The following is a 21,339-nucleotide window of genomic DNA, read 5'->3' as shown; positions in this document are numbered from 1 at the left end:
TGGACTTTGTGGAATTTAATTACAAGTTGAAAGTCAAGCTTTTGACCAGCTTGCAAAGCAACAGCCTGCTGCTTCTGTCCTCAGTAAGCTGTTCTGTAAGTGCTGCTATAAATACACCTACTTGCTCCCTTTCCTGGCAGTCACCCACAGAGAGTGAGTGCTTGTCTCTCCCCCCTTAGAGGAGTTAGTAAATCAGTCTTGCTTATTTTCTATCTGGGCTTTCTTTTCTATCACACAATCACCTAGAAAGGTTTATTGGTTTAGGCTACTACATAAAGTAAAAGTAAGGCTGAAAGGATTAGGAATGAGCCTGAAGACTGTCACAGTTCAAGGGCTGGTTTTTAAGTACTGGTATTTTTCATCTGGTAATAAATACCGGTTTGTGGTGTGTTTGAACTGAGCTGGGTCTGCAGCTCCTGATCCTGTGGTCTCTGGTGGGAGTGTTTTTTGTCCTCCAATGCCCTGCATTTGATTAAGGCACTTGGTGGCAGGTGGGATGAGGGTTTGGGTATCCTAAAGTGGAGGAGAGCGCTTCTGGAACAGATGTTCAAATTGCTGAGCTTAGGCAATAGCGAGGATTGCTGTGAGGGCTGGAGTTGAAAGAGAGTTTGTGAGTTTTTTCCCTCCTGCGGGTGCTGGTTGTGCCCTGGTCAGCTCGTGAGCGGCCTGAGGTGGATTTTGTGCTCTGGAGAAAGCCCCTGTGAACATGTGTTCATGCTATTGCGTGATCTAGTTCTTGATTCTTTGGTGGTGGTTCAGTTTCAGAGCATTGGGTGAGTCCATGCTTCCCTGATTTCTGTGCAGAGCTACGGGTGCAAGAAGTCTACCTCAGAGTTCACTTCTCTGGCTGCAGTTTGTTCCTCACTCAGCTTTAGCAATGACCAAAGAGCATTTGCTCCGGCAGCTGCCAGCCCTGACTGTGCTGAGTGACTGGGACAGGAGGCATCAGCTGTGGTCGGTAAACTTGTAGTGGGGGTGGCTCAGAGCAGCTGTAGCCCTTCCCGAATATCCCCGTGGGTCAGCATGGCCTTTGGCCACATGAGGAGGGAGGCGAATTTGCGTCTCCGCTCTCATTCTGATGATTGCCCTTTAGTAACGCAGCTAGCTGTCAGAGCACCAGCGTGAGGTGGGGTGGCAAAGGGCTGCGTCTGGTCCCAGCGTCCCACTTGGTCCTGTGAAGTCCAACAGGCCAGAAGATGCCATGGTACCCGGCGGGGACGGTTCAGCTGGAAGAACACCAGGCTGATGGAGGGAACGAATTGAACTGTGCGGGCAGCCGCTCAGGGCGAGGGCTGTGCCGCGCTGTCCCTTGGCTGGAGCTGCTCTGGGGGTTTTAGCTTGAGCCAGACACGGAGGCGGGAGACTGCTGATGGTCACTGTAATATTTCAAAATAATTTTACTTTAAATTTTATTTATATCTTAAAAATAAACATCAGTATTAAAATATCAGTAAACAAACCTGTGAGACCAAAGCAGTGAGTACGGAATACATACAGAGCAGTGTGAGCATCGTATGTTAACTTCAGTGCAAAGCTGAAACAGGCCCACTGCGAGGACAGCAGCGTGTTGCCCAGAACAAGCGTCCTGGGGAGCGTTTCCCAGCTTCCAGTACGGCTCAGACCAGGCCTGCGGGGACAGGAGCGATGCGGGGGAGCTGGGCTGAGGAGCAGAAATGGGGGCTGCAATCACGCGTTACCTTTGTGAAGGATTCAGAGAGCGGAGCCGGCTTCACGTGCAAAAGCCTCCTCTTCCTCCCAGTCCTTAGTCCTTCGTCTGTTCCCACCCCACCTGGTGCACACACGCTCGCACAGACACACACACGTCCTCCAACATACACATCCATCTTCGTGGGCCCTACGCACTCTCTGAGCTCTTCCTGCTGATCTGTTTTCTTCCTGGAGCTACCCTCGGCTGCTCTCCTCCCTTTTGCGAAGGAAAGTGGGCAGAGAGGGACCCGGTTGCGGGCTCTGGTTGCCTTCACAGACAGTGGCTGTGAGACTGGTTAAATTGGGAAATGTTTAGGAGGTAATTGCTATCTTTCCCTTGGGAGAAGGTCCCTGCTCCCTACGTGGGGTATCGGCTGGGCAGTCTCGGTCTCTAAATGTGTTTCATGGCTCTCGGCCCCCTTCTGTCAGCCTGGCTGCAGCCCTGAGGGCCCTGTTTTGCTCCTGTTGAGCAAATCAAGTAATTTCACGTTGAACCCCATCCTTTGAATAAGCAATATAATTTTTTTGCTTTGTGTGCATGTGCTAGAAAAAAAAAATTCAGATTTCAGCCAGGAAAGGAAATGCCACAAAAAGAAGGGCAAGTATTTCAGTCTGGAAATGCTCCCAGCCTGCGGCCAAGGCAGCGTTAACCAGCTGGGTTGTGTCCTCTCTCCCGTCGCTGTGCAGGACTCCCTGCCAAGCACTTCCCCACCAGCACCACGCAGCAGGGTCCAGGAGCCTCCCACAGCCCTGCTCCCCGTCGCTGGCTCCGCTGCCTTCCTCCGGGAGCTGACTGAGAGAGTGGAAACCGGGTGCTATTTCTGCTGGGTTTGTTTTCTGCTGTTCTGGTGAGGAAGCGACTTGCAGAGGGCTCCAGGCTGCTGGTGCGGCTCCAGCGGTTGTGGTGGGGAGCAGAGGGGATGGGGATGGCTTCTGCTCGCTGTGTTTCCTGCCTCCAGGTCACTGGATGGCTCCTCTGTCACCTGGTAGAGTGAGGTGGCCGTGCGTGGGCCGCTCCCAGCAGCGGAGACGGGCTAGTGAGGCCCAGGGACGGCGCCAGCTCTAGTGACGGGATGAAAGCATCTGCAGCCGGGGAGTGGCGGGAGAGGGGACATAAATTACAGCCTAGCGCTGATGGTGGCCGGCTGGCACATGGCTGGCCCCGAAGGTCGCTCTAATTTGGTTTATTTGGGCTTCCAGGGCTCTTCACGGCTGTCGGTGATGTCCCCTGCTGCAGAGAGAGCAGAGTCACAGAACGTCACCAGAGACCCCTCCAGTGACTCCAAGTCACGGCCGGCCAGGCTGGTTCCCTGCTGCTGAGGATGCACCGAGTGTGCGGCACCTGGGACGCTCTGCTCTCGCCCCTGCAGCCCCTTTCTGGGGAGCATCACGTGTGTCACAGCCCTGTCCCCTCCCACGGGGCCACCTGCCAACTGTGCAGCTCAGCTGGTGGCGCGGTGCCGCCTCCGTGGCCCTTGTGCGGGACAGGGCAGGTGGCAGGAGCCGGAGGGGGCTGCGGTACTCACGGGCAGCTGCGCCTTCGTGCCATTGAGGTGGGCGTAGAGGAGCATGGCGATGGTGCTGTGGCCGGCCTCCAGCGCGATGGCGACGGCGTTGTTACCATCCTAAAAAGGAAGGGAGAGCAGTTGGGAAGAGGTCTGGGGATGGGACGCAGGGTGGGTGCGTGTGCCCAGGCCCCAGTGGCAGAGGCTTACGCTGTCCACGATGGAGATGTTGCAGGTGGGCTGAGCCAGCAGCAGCTTCACGGTCTCCACGCGGCCGTGCTCGCAGGCGCACATCAGCGCAGTCGAGCCCTCCTCGTCCTGCAGGTTCACGTCGGCTCCGCAGGCGAGCAGGGCTTCCACCATCTCCTGCCGGCCGTGGCTGACGGCCAGCATCAGCGCCGTCTGGCCAGCCTGCGAGGCAAGGGACGCTGCCGGGCTGCTCCTGCCCCAGCTGTGCCACCCCCTTTTCCCACCGTCCTGGGGAGGGACCGCTGCCCTCCCCAGTGCCCACGCGGTCTCCAAGCACCTCCCTGGCCGGAGATGAGGTGTGGCTGAGACCTGAGAGCCCCGATCCCAGGCAGAAGGAGCTCCTAATGAGATGCCCTCCCCATGTACCGGCCCCTCCAGATTTTGGAGCCATTTGGAGGAGCTGAGTGGGGTCTTGGCAGTTGCTTGGGGTTGGGGGGAGAGGGTCAGGATGCGGTGGCCCCCAGCCCACACCAACCTGGCTGGCCTTGGCGTTGACATTGCCCATGCTGAAGAGCCTCCTGACCACGTTCATGTCGTCTTCCTGCTCGACGGCCGCCAGCGCTGCCAGCATGAGAGCTGTGTAGCCAGCTTTGTTCTGGTGGTCCACGTTACAGACCCCTGTGGAGATGGCAGAGCGGGGGGGGTTCAGGGTGCTGTGGGGCTGGTGGGAGGCACAGATCGAGCCATGTGCCTGGCTCCCATCCTGCCTGGGGTTCTGCGAGCCATCCCACTGCCCCCATGGGCACAGACCTGCTGACGGGTTCCCCCCTCCCCCATCAAATCTGGGCTCCCAAAGGGCTGGGGTGGCTGCCCAAACCCTCCACCTCTGCACGGACACAGCCCAGGGCAGCTCTCCCTGCACTGCCAGCGCCTTTCCCCCATGGGCACACCCAGGATGTGACCCAGGGTACAGAGTGGGACGGTGGCAGGGGGATCTTTCGGGGGGGGGGGGGGCACCGACCCGTGTCCAGCAGCAGCCGCACGATGTGGAAGTTGGAGTGGGAGACGCTGTAGTGCAGGGCTGTGTTGCCATTCCCATCTGCCAGGTTCACCACGTGAGCCAGGAGCGTCGGTGAGACCTCGGCAAAGGCCAGGAGGTGGTTGGCGACCGTATCGGGGACGGACGACTTCTGGCTGGATAGACGGAACCACTCCTGCAGGACCAGGCTGCTGCTGGCGAGCTGCGGGCGGCAAGTGGGGCTGAGCCAGGGGCCACGGCTCCCTCCGAGCCTCTGCATAGCCCCACCCCCCCCCCACATTCCCCCCACTGCTGCCGGCCCCAGCGGGGAGCAGAAATCCCACTCCAGAGGAAACTGCGTGAAGGCAGGACCCTGAAACTCCAAAACCACATTGGGATGGCCCAAGCCAAGTCCACGCGGGTTTGGGGGTACCTAGGACAAAGCCTGGAGCAAAGGGCTGTGTTTTGGGGGGAAGGTGCTGAGCCCATCCCCGGGGGCACCCCGGCAGGAGCTGGGTGAGCTGTCCCACCCGCAGCACCCCACTCACCACCTCTTTGCTCTTGGTGGCACCGGGGTGGCCCAGGTGGGTCTTGACGATGAGGCAGGCCTCCCGCATCCGGGGGCTCAGCTCGAACCTGGGGAGAGGAGAAGGACAGCTGTGGTGCGGGCTGCGGTGCCCCACCAAAACCGCACCGGCCAGGGGCACCCCGATTTCCCCCGTGGAGGTTCTCCTCTCCCGGATGCCTGCGAACCTCCATGAGCTTCTCATGGTGCCATGTCCAGCCCAGGGGTTGCACCCTGGCAGCTTCAGCCTCTGCAAACCCCAGCTGAACCAAGCCTTGCACAGGCATGCTGAGGCACGATTCACCCATTTTTAGGTCATTTTTTTCTTCCTTTTGTTGAAAAATGCCATTAAGAGCTGTTGGTTTGTTTGGGTTTGTTTTTTTCTTCCCCCTCCAAACTATCTTCTCCAGCAAAGAGGCATCTGGGGCCTCAGCCTCATCCTTTCCTTAGGAAACCCAAGAAGCTAAAAGGATTTTTTTTTCCTACCGAATGGTTTCTGCAGGAGCTGAATGTGTTTTTCCCATCAGCTGCACTAAAGCCCGGGCAGACGCACCGAGTCGGCAGGGCCGGTGCTAGCCCGTGGCTCCCAGCCGTGTGGGGCAAGGGAGCCTTCCTTGTCAGCACTTACTTCTCCTTCACCTCGGGGGGCTCCGGTAGCGTCACACAGTCCCCCTCGCGCTCCCGTCCTGGATCACGCTCGCCTTCCCTGGCCTCCTCGTCCGAGGTTTCAGTGTCCCCCTGCTCCTCGCTGTCGGAGCTGTCGGCTGAAGCCTTCTCGGAGGAGCTGTCTCCCTCTTCCTCCTCCTCTTCCTCCTCACTGGATGTGCTCTCATACCTGCACGGAGGGAGGATGCTCAGTGGCAACGTGCAGGTCCCCAGCGGGTCCCCTCCAGGCCCCCACATTGCCCAGGATGGGGATGCCCGGGGCTGGGGCTGGCCCAGGGGGGTGGCAGGAGTCCCTTGGCACGTACTCCCCGTTCAGCACGCCCACAAACTGCAGGCTCTTCTTGCTGCCCTCGGCCTCGCTCCGGGGGGGACCGTCTCGCTTCTTCATGATGGACTTCAGGGCTCCTGGGGGTAGAGAGACGGGTGTCAGGGGCCAGTGAGCAGGAACCTCCCTGCGGGGCTGCCCAGGCTCCCCAAACCTGCCAGACTGCAGGGCAGGCATGGGAGGGACGTGGGCAGAGTGCAGGCAGCTGCTGTGACACAGGTAGCGTTGGCCCTGCAGGCGCTGTCCCCAACGCGGCCACCCTCTCCCTTCCCACAGGAACGTCCCAACCCAGACCCTGGTGTCATCCCCAGCGCCAACTCACCGGCCGCAGGACTCGGGGCAGCTCCGCCATCCTGTGCCGGGGATGGGTCCCGGCCGCTGTGCGTCGTCTCTGGCGCGTCTGCCCCCAGGGCTGGGCTACCCTGGCACGTCCCCGCCATTGCTCCTGCGCCCTGCGCCGAGGGGCTGCATCGGGCATCACCCACCCGGGGCTCCGTCTCCTCGCCCACCGGGATGGCGCTGCCCACGTCGGTCTGGCTGCCCTTGTCTTCGCACTTGGTGGCCGCATCGGGGCCGACCGCCACGTCCCGCCCCTCGGGGCGGCAGCTCACCCCGACGCAGGCGGTCAGCGGGCAGCACTCCACGCCTGCCTCTGTCGTCTCTGGGGGGTCACCAGCTGCCCGGCTCTGTGTCACCACTGCCGCCTCCACCAGCACCTCGGCCACCTGCGGCTTGGCCGTCACCTCCTTGTCCGCCCGCCCACGGGGCCGGCGGGCGCACACCTCCAGCCGCAGCTCCTCTAGCTCCCGCGTGGCCTCCCGCAGGTGCCCCTCCATCAGGGCGATCACCTCCTTCTGGTGCCCCACTGTCTGCTGCAGCAGCTCCAGCTCCTGCTCCGCCTCGCTGGCCAGCCCCAGCGAGGACTCCAGCACCCAGACAGCCGCATCCCTGCGCTCCCTCGCCACGCCATCCGGCGCATCACCGCCCTCCTGCTGCGACCGGTAGTAGAAGATGGCGTCGGTCATGGCTCGGTCCTCACCCACTGCCACAGAGCGGCACGGCCTCTCGGCAGCCCTGGGGCTCCTGCACGGCCATGCCCTGGCACCCCGCTCCGGCACGGCCAGCTTCTCCGTCAGCTTCCTTAGCTCCGCGATCTTGCTTGCGCGCCCCTTTGCCGGCTCCGCTTCACTCTCCGGCCCCGCTTGGGGTGGCTCCTCGCCAGCTCCCACCGCCTCAGAGCCAGGGGGGTGGCCGAAAGCCTCGCGAGGCTCTGCTGACAGCTTCTCCATCAGCTTCGCCTTCTCCCTCTTCAGCTCACAGATCTGTGTCTCCAGGAGGGGGATGGTTTTCACCTGCTCCTCCAGGTCCCGGAGCTGCCGCAGAGCTGCAGCCATCTGCTCCCGCACGTGCTGCAGTGGGGCAGCGCTGAGCCCCGCCGCCGGCGTGCTGCGCCCCGAGCTGCCAGGGCTCGCCCGTCCCCAGCCCGCCTGGCCCTCGGTGCCCACCAGCACCCAGGGGGGCGGCTGACTCGGGGCACCCGACGGGCCACGGCGGGAGGGACCACCCGTATCCTGCAAATGGCCCTGCTCCTGCTCCAGCCTCCTGCTTGTCTCCAGCAAGGTCTTCTCCACCCGCGGGTTTCGCACAAGGCACTTACGGGTGGGAGGCGGGAGCAGCCGCACTGGTGGCGAGACAGGGTGGGAGGTTGGCTTGCTCGGGGGCTCCAGGGGTGCCCGGCCGTGCGGGGACAGCAGCAGCGCAGTCCTGCCCTCCTCGCTGGTCGTGGAGGTGAGGGACTCGGTGGAGGTCCAGGCGCTGGCGTGGCTGCTGGGGCTGCGCAGAGCGCTGGGCGGCTGCCGGGCCCCTTTTGCCCTGCGAGGCAGCGGCACTTTCTTGAGCGTTTGGCCACTTTGAATGTCATCGACGTATTTCAGGAAATCCAGGTCCAGGAGGAAGCCGTAGGGGGTTTCCACTGAATACGAGCTCTTCTCCCCATCATCCTGGTCCCGGTACAAGAACGGGCCCCCAAGATCTGCAAGAGGAGCAGGGCTGGTTAGGCAGGGTCCTGGTGGAGACAGGAAGGCTTTTCCAACTGGGTTATACTGGGATTTGCAGCCTGCAGCCCCCTCTCCCCACCGCGATGCTGCTGGCACTGGTCCCGGTGCATGGCCCGTCCCCGGCACCCTCTGTGCTGTCGGGTGTCACAGGGCACCCGCTCTATGCCGGTGTCGGTGCTGGGGTGAGGAAACCCATCAGGACGGGACAGTTCAGCCCTGCCACTCCCCTCATGCTTCTTCCACTGTCCCTGCCCAGTGACGACCCCGGTCCCTTTACCTGGGAGGTTCTGGTTCAGGGGTGCGGGCTGAGCCATCTTCTCCCCGGGATGCCACCAACCAGGGGACCATCAACCTGCAACAACAACGGGGCCACGTCTGGCAAACCCCTGCAAATCGGGGGCCGGTGAGCCCCACACAGCCGCAAACCACTGCCCCCCCACCCGGGGAGCAGCCCACGGCCACCCCCCGCCATCCGCAGGGCCCCCCTCGCCTCCCTCCAGCCCTGGCGCCGTGGGGCTGAAGCTCGAGCCGGCTGCCAGGCAGGCGAGCGCGGCGCTGCCTCCGAGGCCGAGGCCGGGGATTGTTTGTACATTTAAGGAATGCTTTGCAGCCTGGGCTGGGACGGCCCGCGGCGCTGCCAGCTCCGAGGGTGCAGAGTCATGAGTCAGAGCTCAGCCACCCTAGGGGAGCGGGCTGGAAAAAAAGAAGAGACTACAGCCTTTACGGGTGCGATTCTCAGCAGAGAAGTTTGCTTTGGATAAAGGGAATCGATGTTTTGCAAAGCCATGTGACCGCAGGCAGCTGCCAGCACCCATCAGTCGCTGGGTGTGATGTCCGTCTTCAGCGCCCGGGCTGAGCGTGGCCGGGGTGCCCTGTGCTGCCCGCCCCCACCTCGGGGGTGTCTCGAGGGCCGGTGACCCCCAGGAGGGACCTGGCTGCTTGTCCTTGTTGATAACGCAGGACAAGGCATGGCAGGAGGTGGGGTGGGGGGGAATGAAACGGGAGCCCGGTTTTCCCAGGAGCCAGGCATGGGCGCACTGGAGGAGAGCCAGCCAGATGCGGCTGCGGTCCACGGGTGAGCTGGGGGACCCGCCAGCTGTGAGCGTTGAGCTGGGACCTGCTGCAACATCTGGCAGCATCTGGGTGCAGGGGCCCAGGTGGGAGCGAGATGGGGGCAAACAGCACCCCAGGAGCACCCGCTGGCGCCGATGGCATCACCCTCCAGGGACCCGTGCGGTCCCTGCGCGGCAGGGACACGGTGGCCCTGGGGCTGTGCAGCTGTTGGTGGGCAAAGCATTTGGCACTGGGCTATTTCCAGAAGCGAGCAGGGGAGGAGGCAAGCCGCAGAGGAAAGGCAGCTCAGACAGAGCCCTAAGGGGAGCCGAGGCTCGGTGCTGCCCAGAGAAGGGCGCAGGAGCCGGCCTTGGCTGCGGAGAAACACCTGCATCCATCCCCAAATCCCCTGCCCGTGACGACCAGAGGATCCAGACTTTTCTAGCAGAGATGCTGTTGCCGCCCCATTGCATGGCCCAGCCTGGAGACAACGCGCTGGCCCCTGGCTCGCACCTGCTGCCCACGACGATGCCGCCTGCCGCTCCCCACCTCCGGACGTGCCACTGCGGTTGCCAGCCCGCGGCTCGCCCTCACCATGCAACTGCCAGAAGCCGGAGGAGCAGCCGTGGCACAGGCAGCGCCGGGCCAGGCTCAGGCCGGCACCTGGGCGATGCGGCAGCCTCCCACCGCCAGCCCCAGTGCACAGGGTCGAGGGGTTGAGTCCAGCCGGGCAGGGACGAGACGCTTCCCATCAGTCACCGGGCTGGATCCTGGGGCTCTCCCACTCCTCTACCAACCCACCCACAGCCAACGCACATCCCAACTTCCACCTCCCTTGGGAGCATCCCAGCTTTGTGCCAGCACCCCTTCCACCTCCCTTGGGAGCATCCCAGCTCCATGCTGGCACCCCATTCCCATGCTGCTGGCTTCATGCCTGAAAGGGTCTGCACATCCTCCACCTCATCTAATCCCTCCCACCCCGGGAAGCGGCCAGCTTCCTCCTCCGCACGGCCCCGTGCCCTCGCTGCAGGTAATTAAACAGCACCAGGGCCAGGACAAACTTTCTGCCGGGCTCTGCGCACGCTGTAAATCAAACGGGAGGAGGAGGGAGAGCAACAGGAGCCAGAGCCAGCGGGTGCGTTTCCTCAGGGGAAGCGGCCGGCAGCTCCCTTCCGCCACCCGGCCGGGTATTGTCCCGCCTGGGGCCGCGCCAGGAAAAGCCGCCTCTGCCGGGAGGTCTCCCGCACCGCTCCTCCCGTTTGCCGCAAAGGTGCCCTTTCTGCCAGCGCTGCCCCGCAGTCCCCTCCGCTGACCCAGGGACACACTGCTCGTCCCCCCGTCACCTCGCTCTGCCCCTTCAGCCAACACCAGCAGCTGCTGTCGACCGTGTGGCTGCACCAACCATCCTCAAAGCCGGGAAGATCTTCCCGCAGATCCCTCACGGCTCTTGGCCCCCACTACTTTTGGTCTGATGGGATGGGCTGGACCCAGGGCAGCAGCTTCTGCCTTCACTCAGCTCCAAAACAAGGGGCCAGACCAGGCGATGGACCTGCAGGCTCCCAACCACGTGCAAATGGCCCAGGGGACCTCGCGATGTGTAAACCTCAACGAGTTCCCCCAAGGTGCAAACCCCGCTGCCGCCAGCTCCCCATGATGTGCAAACTGCCCCTGGGCTGCTGGTGGGCTGAGCCGGGCGGCAAGGCGAGTGGCAGGCTGGACTTGAGCTGGCAAGGACGAGCAATGGAGGCAGCCGGCCCCGGTGCACAGCAGCAGCGAGAGGGTTAAGTCCCCACACCCACGGCCCAGCCACTGCCGGCACCTGCTGAGCCCGGCCGCACAAAGCCAGCCTTGTCCCCAGCCGGCCGCCATCACCGCGGCACTGGTTCAAAGAGAAGCCGCTCTCCACCTGGGCTGAAGTCCCGACGGGGAAGACCGTTCTGGCCACTTTGGTGCCAAAGGCTGATTTTCGGTAGCTTTGGCCGCTCCCCTGGGCACCGGGGCTCGGTGCTGCTGGGGCTGGGCATAGGGACCCCCGGGGGCAGGAGGTAAAGGACTCCACACGATCACAGAACCCCAGTCTGGTTTGGGTGGGAAGGGACCCCACAGCCCACCCAGTTCCACCCCCCTGCCATGGGCAGGGACACCCTCCACTAGCCCAGGTTGCCCAAAGCCCCATCCAGCCTGGCCTTGAACACTGCCAGGGATGGGGCCTCCACAACCTCTCTGGGCAACCTGTTCCAGTGCCTCACCACTCTAACAGTAAAGAATTTCTTTCTAACATCTAATCTAAACCTACACTTTTAGCTTAAACCCATTACCCCATGTCCTGTCACTCCCTGAGGAACAGTCCCTCACCAGCTTTCCTGTAGGCCCCTTCAGGTACTGGAAGGCTGCAATTAGACCTCCCCGCTTCCTTCAGAAGAAATTAAAAGTGTTGTTTCTAGTCCTGGTGTTTCCACAGAAAAGCGGGGTGGTACAAAGCGAAGCACCTCTGGGGAAACTGGGCACCGAGAGGAGGAGGAGGAGGAGTATGCGCAGGGACCCAATCGTCCCCGCAGAGGCACAGCTACGCTTTGCCCCGGGCTCGCATCTCTATTTTCCCCTCTTGGCGTCGTACCGATGCCAACACAGAAAATTTGGGGCCAAAACTGGAGCTGCTCCGCTCAAGTACAATAAAAAGCCGGGGGCAGAGCCTGGGCACCTCGGCATGGCTCAACGTACCATCCGGCACCCATGCCCCGGTCCCAGCCAGTCCCCTGGGAGCCCCGGCCTTGTCATCCATGGGGTGATCCCCCCTCTGGGTCCCCAAGCCCCCAGGCTGGCAGGGGGCAGGCCTGGGGGGGCTATTTTTAAAGCTCTGGACTCCTCTGGGCCCTTTCCCTCGCCAGGGGCGCAAGCGGGGCAGCCCCCGTCCCAGCTCGGCCGCGCAGCCCGGGCCACTCCACCGGCATGGCCAGGGCCGGACACGGGGAGGGCTCTCCCCGGCTCTCCTCCTGAGCCAAAACACTGAGGTCATGAGGAATGTGAGAAGAACAGAGTCCAGAGCAGCCCTGGCCAGCGCGACTTGATTTATCTCGGCCAGGCACGCTTCCCTCGAAGCTGCACGCAGGCGATAAGCCCCAAAGCTCGGTGCTGAGGCTGTTCCAAAGTTAAAGGGAAACCACCGAGCACACAGCTTCCTCCGCTGCCAGCAACCTGCCGGGATTCGGGCTCCTCGCATGGAGCCAGCCGTCACGCATGCCCATCCCCTGCAGTGTCATCCGCCAGCGCTGCAAGGCTGGGTGTGGACGGGAGGTGTCCAGGGCTCATCCCAGCCTCCCGACCACCCGTCCCATCCCCTGCCCCGGGGCTGTACAGGATGGCACGAGCTCTGTGCCACCCGCTGTCCCTGCTCCCGCTCGCCCAGGCCACCTTGGCCACGGCATCCATCCAGGCTGGGACCGCTCCCAGAGGAGACGGATTCCGTGCGGGTGGGTGTAACGGCAGTGACCCAGGGAGGGAAAGGGAAATGCTTCCATCTTCTCAACAGCCTAATTTCAGGGTTGGGCTGTTATTTCTGGAGTCGTCGTCATCGTCAGCCCGGTTGGTCGGGAGGCTGCGGGGGCTGCTTGGGCTCTGCACCTGCTCCAGCACCTCGGGGACCTCCCCGAGCTCACACAACACCTGGACAACAGGCACACAGTCTGTACGCAGATGTACTCACACGGGGATCAGCTCTACGTGCCCCGTCACACCTACAGCTCTACAAGGCTCCTATATCTCCACTAGAAAACATCTACCACTTGTCCCGCACCCTCGCTGGAGCTGCCCACCAGCACTTTCGTCCAACACCTCCCCGATTCCCTCGAGGCTGGTGGCAACACGCAAGGTCGGCAAGGACCCCCAACGGCCTGCGATCGCCCTGCTGCAAGGAGGTGCTCGGGGACAAAATGGTTAAATTTATACCTAGGGTGCAGAGGCACAGTCGGGGTACATGCACAGTGCTGGGCACAGCCCCACCGCGGGTTCCCCGTGAGCACGCAGGGAGCACCCCAATCCCCGCAGCACCCCATGTGCCCTCCAGCAGCCCAAAGGGGCCTGCAGGAGCCCAGGGTGCCCTGCGGGTCCCCAGGGTGCCCACAGCACCCCCAACCCTGTAAGTCCCCAGTGCCCCCCGGAGCCTGCAGTACCCCCAGCCCTGTGGGTCCCCTGTACCCGTGGCTGCTCCACAGCACCCCCAGCTCCAACAGTTCCCCAGCACCCCGGGGAGCCTCCAGCACCCCCAGCACCCCGCACGTCGGGGCGCCCGCCCCCAGCCCAGGAGACCCCCCCGGGGACTCCCCGCTCCCGCCAGCCGGGGTGGGCGGCCCAGCCTGGCCCCGACGGCCGCGGTCCCGGCACCTCCGGGTGCGGGCAGAAGCCGCGCTCCGGCTCCGGCTCCCGCTGCCGCCCGGGCCGAGCCCCCGAGGCGGGGGATGCGGGGGATGCCGGGGCCGCCCCACCCCGCCACGGTCCCGGCGCGGCCACGGAGGCTCCGGAGCGGCCCCTCGGCGGCCCCGGGCGGCGGCTCCGGGGGCCCTGCGGGGCGCCTCCGCCGCCGGGACGAGCCCCCGCCCCGCCGCCGCTGCCGGAGCCGCCGCTGCCGGCCGGACCCCGCCGGCCCGTCCCCGCCGCCCCTCACCTTGCCGGCCGGGCGTCTGGGCTGCAGCCGGGCCCCAGCGCGGGGCCGCCGTCCCGGGCCCGGCGGCTCTAGGCTGCACCGCGGCGCCGGGCAGCGCTGCCCGCCGCAGCCCCGGGCCGAGGGCGGGCCGGCAGCGGGGCCGGGCGGGAGCGGGCCGGGGCGGGGCGGGGGCGGGCGGGGATCGCCCCCGGGCCCCGGCCGGGCCGGGCACCGCCCCCGGGCCGCTCAGCCCCGGCGGGATCCCCGCTCACCCCTGGCACGGGGGTCCCCACCGGCCCCCTCTCCGTCGGGGGAGGGGGGGTCCCTGTCCCCGTGGCCCCCCGGGGTGGGATATCCTCCGTCCCGGTCACCCGGGGGGAAGGGGTGTCCCGGTGAGGCCAGGAAAGGGGGGGTCCCCTGCCCTGGCCACCCCGGGGGTCCCCATCCCTCGTTACCCTGGGGAAGGGGTGTCCTTTGTCCCACTCAGCCCAGGAAGGGGGGTGTCCCCTGCCCCAAACACCCCAGGGATGGGGTATCCGCTGCCCCGATCACCTTGGGGATGGGGGAGCCCCTGTCCTGGTTACCCCTGGGGATGGGGATCCCCTGCCCCGATCACCCCAGGGCTCGGGGTCCCCTGTCCTGGTTACGCCTGGGGATGGGGTGCCCCTGCTCCAGTCACCCTGGGGACATCCCTACCCTGCTCACCTCAGGGACGGTCACCCTGGAGAAAGGGGGGTCCCCTGCCCACGTCACTCCGGCACTGGGGTATCCCCTGCCCTAAGCTCAACACTGCTGCGGGCCGGGGGCCTGCGGGTGGCTGGGGTCCAGCTCCCTGCCCCGCCGTCCTCCCCCCCAGCACAGCCACCCCCTCCCCAGCCTGCCTGCCCCCCCCGGCCTCGCTCGCCGCCTGCCCTCGTCCCACCCATGGCTGGGAGCCCTGTGCTGCTCACCCTGGCTGGGCTCCCCGGGCCTGGCCCCGCTGGGTTTTTGGCAGCCCTCCCTTGTCCCAGCAGCCGGCTGTTTGTCTCCTTTTCTTGCCAGCTTTCTTCCCTGCCTGCTTCACGCGCCGGTCGCTCAGCTGCCGAGGTCTGGGCCGTCCTCCATCCCGCAGGGACCCCTGGCAGTTTCACACCTTGACACTCGCCCTCACTAACTGCTCCAACCCCTTTCAGCGCTGAAACCCTCAGCAAGGATTTTTGCTTCTTTTTCTTTCCTTTTCAGCTGCTGAACCTCCCGGGTATTTTTCCACGTCCAGCTCCTCTGTAACGCTACTACGGGAAGAGCAGGAGAAACAAGATGTGCTTCCCGGCATCCCTCCCAGCTGCCGGCTGGCAGCTTGGGGACTTCCTGAGAAAGGGTTTGCATCCGGACGGAAGTACCTTAATAGCCCTAATGGATCTACCTCCACCGACAGACCTCGTCCCTCTCCAACCCATTTACATACTTGGCCTCTCCGGCATCCTGTGGTAATGAACTTGGTGATTTCATGCCCTCGTTCTGTCTCCAAAGCAGGTCTAGAATAGCACCGATCTTGTCGATTCACTGACTGCTTGGCAAAGAAATCGTTTGGGTCCTCCGTAGCTGTGCGGCTTGCCTTCTCCATCCCAATCTGGAAAGGTGAAGTCTGGTGCGATGAGTGAAGTCCCACCAGCGTCTGCTCGCCGGCTGTTCCGCAGAGCTCGTGCCCCGTGTCCTGGCTAAGAGCTCCACGAAGGGCCCACGTCCACGTCTCTCCCTCCTGCTCTTGGACATCCGGGAAAACGTCACCCATCACCAAACAGCATTTCTTGTTTCCTCCTTGCGAAGGTAGGAAAAACCCTCGTAAAGGAGAAGCTGGGGAAAGAAGAGCTTGGGAAAGCGATGTCACCCCAGGTGACACCCTGCAGGTGCCAGACCTTGCCCACGCGACTACTGCATCCCGGCACCGGGGCAGCGCTGTGGAACAGCGGGGGGACCTCGAACCACCCAGCGCCTCCGAGGAAATACAACCCTGGGGCTGCCTAAATTTGGTGCTGGGGCACAGAACTGTGGCAGCTCAGAGATATTTCCAGGCTAAACCTCAACAGCAGCCTTTGAACAAGAGGTGTTGAGTTGTTCCCTGCGCGCATCAGACTCCTCTGGCTTTAAACTCTGGTGACCGGGAAGATTTAAACTCAAGGGGCAGCTCTTATTCCTAACATTCGCAGTTTTCTGCGGAAACCCTGCAAAGCTCAAATACGAAGACACGGCCAGAGGAGTCGCAAAGGGCCGGTCGGTGTTTCAACCCCATGTAAATCACAACTGCACCTGGGAGGTGCACGGATAAAAGCGCTTCCCAAGTCTCGGCTGTTGGACGACGCAGTGGCTTCACCCCAGGCCAGGGACGCCGACCCAGGACCGGTTTGAGCTGTGGCACCCGCCTGCCCGGGCCGGCAGCTGCATCTAAACCCAGGCTTGGAGGCAAACGTCAGCGCCTGCCGCCCTTCCTGCTGCACACGCGCGTGTGCTGAGCTTCGAGTTAGTAAAGGTGCAACCGTGAGGTTGCGGATGTTCAGGTGGGTGAAAGACAGCCGGATGCTCAGCCCCAGTAAGGGCACAGGTAAGGATCAGGGATTGCCACCGCCTGTGACTGAGCTCCTGTGTTCAGCATCTCTCTCATCGCCCTGCATGGAGTGGTGAGGAGGGCTAGCCAGGCTCTTGGTGCTGTTGTAGGGGCAGTTTTACCCAAACCCAATGGATTTTTGGTTCAGCTGTCTGGGGCTCTGCAGACTTTCATGGCATCATGGCAGCGCCTGGCAAGGCTGTCCCCGGGCCTGGATCTTGCGCTGGCCAGGGAAACTGGCCCTGACCCTCCTTGGGAGCATCCATCTGAACAAAAAGCTCCAGGACCTGATGAGTTTTCAATTCATCAGAAACATTAAAAAGGTTTTTTTTGGTCCAGAAGAGGATCTCAAAAAATGGCTTTCCCCATGAACCCAAACCGTTTGCTCTCTGCCAGCCTGACCGGGACTGTGCATGTGATTGTGCCTCAGTTTTCCCATCGGGGCAGTCGGAAATGGAGTACGTGTGTGCGTGTGTGTACATGTGTTGTGTCATGCACCAGCGCGGCAGGGCGCTCCTCCGCAGCGTGCCGGGGCTCTGTCCCCCGGCGCTGGAAGTGGCCGCAGACTGACAGAACAGGCTGCGTCCATGTCCCTCCGCACGCAGCACAGAAATCGAGTGGTGTCAGCACACGAGAAAACACACAAAGCTTGGCCAGGCTTTCAGCTGGCTGTGAGCAAGCTTTTGCTGTCATCCTGTCTCATTCAGGCGGCCCTTGGATGCTGAAAGTCTGAGAAACGCTGCTGGAGATGCCGGCGGGGAAGGGCTGCAGCCCTGTGTGCTGCAGCACGAGCTGTCCCGCTCGCTGCATCTCTGGACGGGTCCGTTCGCTCCCTGGGCAGTGGGATCCCCAAACCCTTGGGCACTCTGGTCCCCTCCATGGGCAGCAGGCTCCCAAAGCCCTGAGCATCTCGGTCCTCTGGGACCCTGGGTGTCCAGGGCCGGCTGGTGGTGGCCCACGGCTGGGAGAAGCTGTGCGTGCTCAGGGTGCACCTGGAAAAGCCGCCGGTGGGGCGTGTTCCAGCCGTTTCCTGGCTGCCTGAGTTCATCTCCGCTTGCTCCAGCTCCACCACCCCTGCCCGAGCCCGGCTCCCGGCTCCATCGGCCCCTCCATGGCCCAGCGAACTGGCTGGCCAGGCCGGGCACGGCGTGAGACCCACGGGCAAAGCCTGGCCGGGGCTTTTCCTGGCACAGTCCCTGTAGGAAAGCGGTGTGAACGCCTCCACGCTACATAAATAAATCAGCCCAGCACGCTTCCCTCCCGGCAGGCTCGGCTGTCCCTGCCCAGCTCGGCCGCAGCAGGATGTCCTTGTTTTCTGCCTGCAGGTTTGGGAGCAGGCAGGAAGCTCGTTTCCTCTCGTGTCCTCTCCGCTCGGATCCTTCCTCCCCAGGATGCTGCAGCAGAACAAAGGACTCGAGAGCGGAGCAGGAGCAGCTTCCCCAGCTCTCCAGCTGTGAGCGGGCTGACAGGACCTGGGGAAGGGTCCTCAAGGGGCTGCCGGACACCCCCACTGGGCTCAGACCCCGCCGGGCTGGCGGGGAAGGGGCTGATGGCGGAGGATGAAGCCATTGGGGGAAGCCGTACCCTGACAGCAGGACAGCCGCCCCACAGACCCCCCACCAACAGCCTTCCCCCTTGCCATCTCCCACCACCCCACCACCTCCTGGGGATTCCCACGAACCTGATTTAGGGCTGCGCTGTGGCAGCTGCATCAAATACAGAACACCTGCAACGTCACCCACTCCCTGGGGACCTCCTGCTCCACGCCAGCCCCTCCTACGGCCCGCCGAGGGGTGTGACACCGTGTGCGCCCTCATCCCCAGCATGGCCCTGCAAGACCAGCCCTCACCCAGGCGCAGGGTGCCCTTGTCCCCTGTCCCCTCTCCCATGTCCCCTCTGATCTAGCTGGCCGCAGGTGACGTTCCGTGCCCGTGCGGCACAGCGAGCACAGGCTTTTATCTCGGGCAATATTTTGCGCGCTTGGCACAGCACCCAACCAGCCCGGGGAAAGCCGGGATGGCTTTTTTTTTTTTTTGTGGCTGCGTTTGCAGGTCAGCCTTATCAGGGCTGGGGAGAACGCTGTGCGGGCTTTCCGCAGCCCAGATTTGCTTTGGCCGCAGGCCAGCCCCACCAGCAGCACCTGGGGGGGGGGACATGCCCCACCGGCCGGCAGTTTCCTGCCTTTACGTGGCCATAAACACTCCCCAACGGTCGGTAGGAGCCACCGGCGGGATGCTCCAAGGTCTGAGACTTCCCAGGTACCCGGGTCATGCTGCGCCCAGAGGGTTTGCAGCATGGGGTGCCTTGAGTAGCTGTGGCCTTGCCTTAAACTCAGCCCTCCTTAAAAATGGACATTTTTCTTTTGGGGCATCTGGGCTGTATCCCTATGTCCATCCGTAGCTGGCGGGTTGCAACATGTGTTTTGAAAACAAGTTCCCACACGGATTCTCCCCAAAGGGGGTCACTAAGGGAAGGGGACAGGGAGGACATCTGCTCCCGTGAATTCATGCGACCTCAGGGTTGGTCCCGCAGCAGGATGGACTCCAGGCTGCTGCCCCGTCCCCGTGCGAAGTGCTCTTTCACAGGAGCAGCAGTCCCGACACAGCTCCAAAATCCTCGGCTCGGCTCTGAAATCCTCAGCTCTTGGCTAGAGGGGAGGACGTTGGCCTTCACGGGGACACGGATGTCCCCATCACCTGGTGAGTGACGTGGGCTCAGCCTCAGCCACCCATTTCCAGCTCGTCCCTTCACTCTGCAGAGCAGGACAGGGATGGGTGTGCACCAGGGGGACAACCCAGCCCCAAAATACCTCCTTCTTCTGGGCTCTCTGGCCTCTAGCACCCAGAAGAGATGCCAGCCAAGTCCTTAGGACAAAGAGGGAACGTCCTGCCCAGCGGATGCCCTTCTGCCCTGCCACAGCCACCAGCAAACCAAACTCTCAGTCTCTTATGGGGAGTTATTTCCATCCATTTCCAGCTCTCTGCTCCCCCTCCCCGCCTCAGAGCCCTCGGGCTGACGGCATCCGACTCCGTTTTGACATTTCCAGCGAAACCGAGAAAGGCCGCGTGTGTCTCGGCACACAGAGCGTCCTTCTCTGCCCGGCGCCCTGCAGCCGGCAGGTTCCCGGCCGCTGGGGATCTGGCGAGGGCCGGGGCGGTGCAGCGGGACCTTCCCGGCGGGAACAGCATAGATCTGCCATTGAAGGCAGCAGAAAAGCCTTTCTGTGCCACCGCCCGAAGCGGCGCATCTGGTCCCAGCGTACAATCGGGCCATTGAGTCGGCGACAGCAGAGCGGGGCCAAGGAGATGAGCTTTCCCGCTCCTTCCCCGCTGTGGGCTGGTGTGGAGCCTGGATCCTCCCCCCAGCCGTTGCTTTCTGCTCCGGAGTCTCTGCTGAGAACTTCCCACTCCGTTCACCAGACAGAAACAGGTTCCCCCAGTATTGCACCATCGCCACCACCTCCGAGAGCTCCCTCCTGGCCAACCTCCTCCGTCAGGGAGCCAAGGCATCCTGGCTACCACGGCGAAGGAAACGGCCCTGCTGCTGGCACCCAGCTGGTTTTTTCTTTGCTGGCAAGCGAGAAGCTAGAAGGTGGCCGATCTACGGGAGGTTTTTCTGCAGATGATGCATGGTGAAGTTGGAACCTCCTAACCTGCTGGCCCATGCCACCTGCGCTGCGGGGACAGGGAGAGCTCCGTGCGGACATGGGGAGCAGCAGGGTGTGCAGGACCTGCGTGCGGGACAAGAGGGACGGCAGGGCCCAGCTCCGCAGCCACAGGACATGGGGCAGGGGAGCACCCGCAGCGCTACCAGCACCCAGGGGCTGCCGGGCTGAGCACCGCGGGCAGCAGGGGTGCTGCTCTGGCCCTCCCGGCACTGCTCCAGGTGGAGCAGCACCCATGGGTGCTCTCCAGACGTGTGTTCCCCTGAGTGTGGGACACCTGGCAGTGCTGGCACCCAGGAAGGGTAAACACCCGAAACGAGAGACATTTGTTAACGATTCACGTGTGTTTGGGCGATGCCACACAAGCTCTGGGTGCGGACCCGCACCAAAGTCACGTGAGGGGGCATGAAGCTGAGAAAGAGTTCCCCAAATTGATGTGGCTTTCAGGACACGGGGAGCAAAAGCCTTGCTGAGCAGCAGAGCCGCAGCTGGCGCAGACCTGAGCAGGACAGCAACACCACGGGGCGGCGAAGGGCCCCGAGCCCCACGTTTCACCACGCCTGGGCCCAGGGCAGAGGGGAGCAGAGGCGGCGGCGGGGGGACCTGGGGTGGGGAGCAGTGCTCCACGGCAGAGCCGGGGTTGGGGGGCCGCAGGAAGAGGTGTCGGGCTCACTGGTGAGGTGGACGGCACATCGGGGTCCTGCCCAGCGTGAACCCCTGGGGCTGGGGCCAGAGGGGGGGGGAGGCTTTGGGAGAAGGTTGCGGCAGGTAGCGGGAGCAGCCGTGATGGGGCGACGGGGTGACGAGGTGATGGGGTGACGGGGTGATGGGGCGATGGGGTGATGGGGTGATGGGGTGACGGGGTGATGGGGCGATGGGGTGATGGGGCGACGGGGTGACAAGGTGATGGGGTGACAGGGTGATGGGGCGACGGGGTGACGAGGTGATGGGGTGACGGGGTGATGGGGCGATGGGGTGATGGGGGCGACGGGGTGACGAGGTGATGGGGTGACGGGGTGATGGGGCGATGGGGTGATGGGGTGATGGGGTGACGGGGTGATGGGGCGATGGGGTGATGGGGCGACGGGGTGACGAGGTGATGGGGTGACAGGGTGATGGGGCGACGGGGTGACGAGGTGATGGGGCAATGGGGTGATGGGGGTGACTGGGTGACGGGCGATGGGGTGACAGGGTGGCGGTGACCCTGCGCTCGCAGCTCCGGCGGTGCAACCCCGAAGCCGCCCCCACCCATCACCCGCGTCCCCTCGCCCCCTCCCCGCTCCCGGGGGGCGGCTGCTGGGGGCTCCGCAGGGCTCCGGGCTCCCGCGCAGGCGGCTGCTGCCCGCGGCACCGGGTCGGGCCGACCGGGA

The 21,339-nt window shown here is 63.7% G+C and overlaps 1 protein-coding gene across 3 annotated transcripts; it reads right to left on the bottom strand.

Moving 5' to 3' along the window:
• Positions 1 to 1,373: 1,373 nt before the first annotated feature.
• Positions 1,374 to 14,857, bottom strand: KANK3 (KN motif and ankyrin repeat domains 3). 3 transcript variants are annotated; one of them, XM_054805417.1, is made up of 11 exons: positions 14,675 to 14,857; positions 8,310 to 8,384; positions 6,298 to 8,007; positions 5,956 to 6,055; positions 5,613 to 5,819; positions 4,968 to 5,055; positions 4,423 to 4,642; positions 3,937 to 4,079; positions 3,423 to 3,623; positions 3,234 to 3,332; positions 1,374 to 2,938 (listed from the first exon to the last, which is right to left on the bottom strand). In XM_054805417.1, exons 2-11 carry the CDS (start codon positions 8,344 to 8,346, stop codon positions 2,882 to 2,884), a joined length of 2,862 nt encoding a protein of 953 aa, XP_054661392.1. In that variant the 5' UTR covers positions 8,347 to 8,384; positions 14,675 to 14,857; the 3' UTR covers positions 1,374 to 2,881. The 3 variants fall into 3 exon arrangements, with proteins under 3 accessions (XP_054661392.1, XP_054661391.1, XP_054661393.1); XM_054805416.1 differs by lacking the exon at positions 14,675 to 14,857 and adding an exon at positions 13,746 to 13,881; XM_054805418.1 differs by lacking the exon at positions 14,675 to 14,857 and adding an exon at positions 13,746 to 13,881 and having other exon boundaries at positions 1,374 to 2,935.
• Positions 14,858 to 21,339: the final 6,482 nt, after the last annotated feature.

The sequence above is a fragment of the Grus americana genome, chromosome 28 (genome assembly GCF_028858705.1).
Source record: "Grus americana isolate bGruAme1 chromosome 28, bGruAme1.mat, whole genome shotgun sequence".
Lineage (NCBI taxonomy): Eukaryota > Metazoa > Chordata > Aves > Gruiformes > Gruidae > Grus > Grus americana.
Note: the sequence above shows the minus strand (reverse complement) of the source record. Positions and strands in the feature narration are given on the sequence as shown.